The 1,892-nt window shown below is 40.8% G+C and overlaps 1 protein-coding gene across 1 annotated transcript in view; it reads right to left on the bottom strand.

The window, feature by feature from the left end:
- Window positions 1–679, bottom strand: part of zgc:162396 (putative methyltransferase DDB_G0268948) — a 6,754-nt gene extending 6,075 nt beyond the window's left edge. The window contains exons 1-2 of the mRNA XM_032512967.1: window positions 595–679; window positions 67–433 (exon numbers count right to left, since the gene is read on the bottom strand). Coding sequence (XP_032368858.1) covers window positions 67–177 — 111 coding nt within the window. The 5' untranslated portion in view covers window positions 178–433; window positions 595–679. The remainder of the gene's footprint in view (window positions 1–66; window positions 434–594) is intronic.
- Window positions 680–1,892: the final 1,213 nt, after the last annotated feature.

The following is a 1,892-nucleotide window of genomic DNA, read 5'->3' as shown; positions in this document are numbered from 1 at the left end:
GCAGAATTAATGCACTATGATAACAGAACGGAGTGCATATTCACAGTGTATTTGGCCATGGCCTACCTTTTTATCTAGGTATTGAAGAATAATGTTCTTGACCTCATCTGGAGGTGTAAAGCGATATTGTTGGTAGATGGAGGCATGATCCTTCCCCTCAAACAGCCGGTGTGTCATGATGGTCTGTTTTTTTCTCTTTTTCTTCTCGTACCAATTTTGCTTTCTTTGAGCCTGTGCTCCAAAACAGCCTCCTTTGTTCGTCTTTGTTCTCTTTCAGTCTCCGGTCTGGTTTGCCTTTGTTATGCTTCCTTGCTTTTTTGCCTCTTTTAACCTCCACGTGTCTTCTCTCTTATCTTGCAACTCCTTTTCCTCCGGCTGCCGTTTTCTGCCTACACACTGCACTACTGCCAGCAGTTGACTCCTCACCCACTTCCTAAAGTGACACACAGGAGAAACAAAGAGTCAGTTACGGTGTAAATCAAGCGGGAGTCTCAGACACGCGATGGGACAACCAATACATCTACAACTTTGAAGTAAGTGCTGCACAGATGAAGGTAAAACTGATTCTTTTGTTTAGAGAAAAATGTTTCTTACTAGTTGAAAGCGTCCCTTGATTCTGGAGGTCTTGATAACTCAGCTGCAGATTAGGAAATAATGCCTAACAGAGGCCGGGCCTCACGCTTAACCCTTTCATGACCAGAGGAATTTCTGCAGATTGTATTTTAACAGCTGCACACTGACATACAAAAAATGTATTATGTATTTACATAGTGGAAAACACATTGGATTTTAGTTACATCTATCTGCATGTGCTCACAAACATGTCTTTTCTTGTTTAGAATTGTGGGGGTTAACCTTTAAAATGACTAAAATGTAACAGTTGTATTACAGAAACGAGCTATAGCCTACGTATTGTTAATAAGGCTGGTTGCTATGATCACACAAATCCATTGTTTATAAAAATGTCATGAAATATAATAAATTGATAAGTTATAAATAATGTAAATAATGTTCAGAGTTAAAACAAAGTCACTGCCAGATTTTGTACAAAGTTGTTGTTTTTTATTCCATTAATATGATTTAGGAGATGTTTGTAATTTTGCAGGAAACCAAATGTAAAAAAATATATTAAAATAAAACATATTTCTATTGTTGGTGTTTAATTATAGAACAATGCTAACATACACTCACCCAAAGGATTATTAGGAATACCATACTAATACTGTGTTTGACCCCCTTTCGCCTTCAGAACTGCCTTAATTCTACGTGGCATTGATTCAACAAGGTGCTGAAAGCATTCTTTAGAAATGTCGGCCCATATTGATAGGATAGCATCTTGCAGTTGATGGAGATTTGTGGGATGCACATCCAGGGCACGAAGCTCCCGTTCCACCACATCCCAAAGATGCTCTATTGGGTGGAGATCTGGTGACTGTGGGGGCCGTTTTAGTACAGTGAACTTATTGTCATGTTCAAGAAACCCATTTGACATGGTGCATTATCCTGCTGGATGGGTACATGGTGGCCATAAAGGGATGGACATGGTCAGAAACAATGGTCAGGTAGGCCGTGGCATTTAAACCATGCCCACTTGGCACTAAGGGGCCTAAAGTGTGCCAAGAAAACATCCCCCACACCATTACACCACCACCACCAGCCTGCACAGTGGTAACAAGGCATGATGGATCCATGTTCTCATTCTGTTTACGCCAAATTCTGACTCTACCATCTGAATGTCTCAACAGAAATCGAGACTCATCAGACCAGGCAACATTTTTCCAGTCTTCAACTCTCCAATTTTGGTGAGCTCTTGCAAGTTGTAGCCTCTTTTTCCTATTTGTAGTGGAAACGAGTGGTACCCGGTAGGGTCTTCTGCTGTTGTAGCCCATCCG

Source organism: Etheostoma spectabile, chromosome 4 (assembly GCF_008692095.1).
Source record: "Etheostoma spectabile isolate EspeVRDwgs_2016 chromosome 4, UIUC_Espe_1.0, whole genome shotgun sequence".
In the NCBI taxonomy this organism is placed as follows: domain Eukaryota; kingdom Metazoa; phylum Chordata; class Actinopteri; order Perciformes; family Percidae; genus Etheostoma; species Etheostoma spectabile.
The sequence above is the reverse complement of the archived record's forward strand: the minus strand, read 5'-3'. Positions and strand labels throughout refer to the sequence as shown.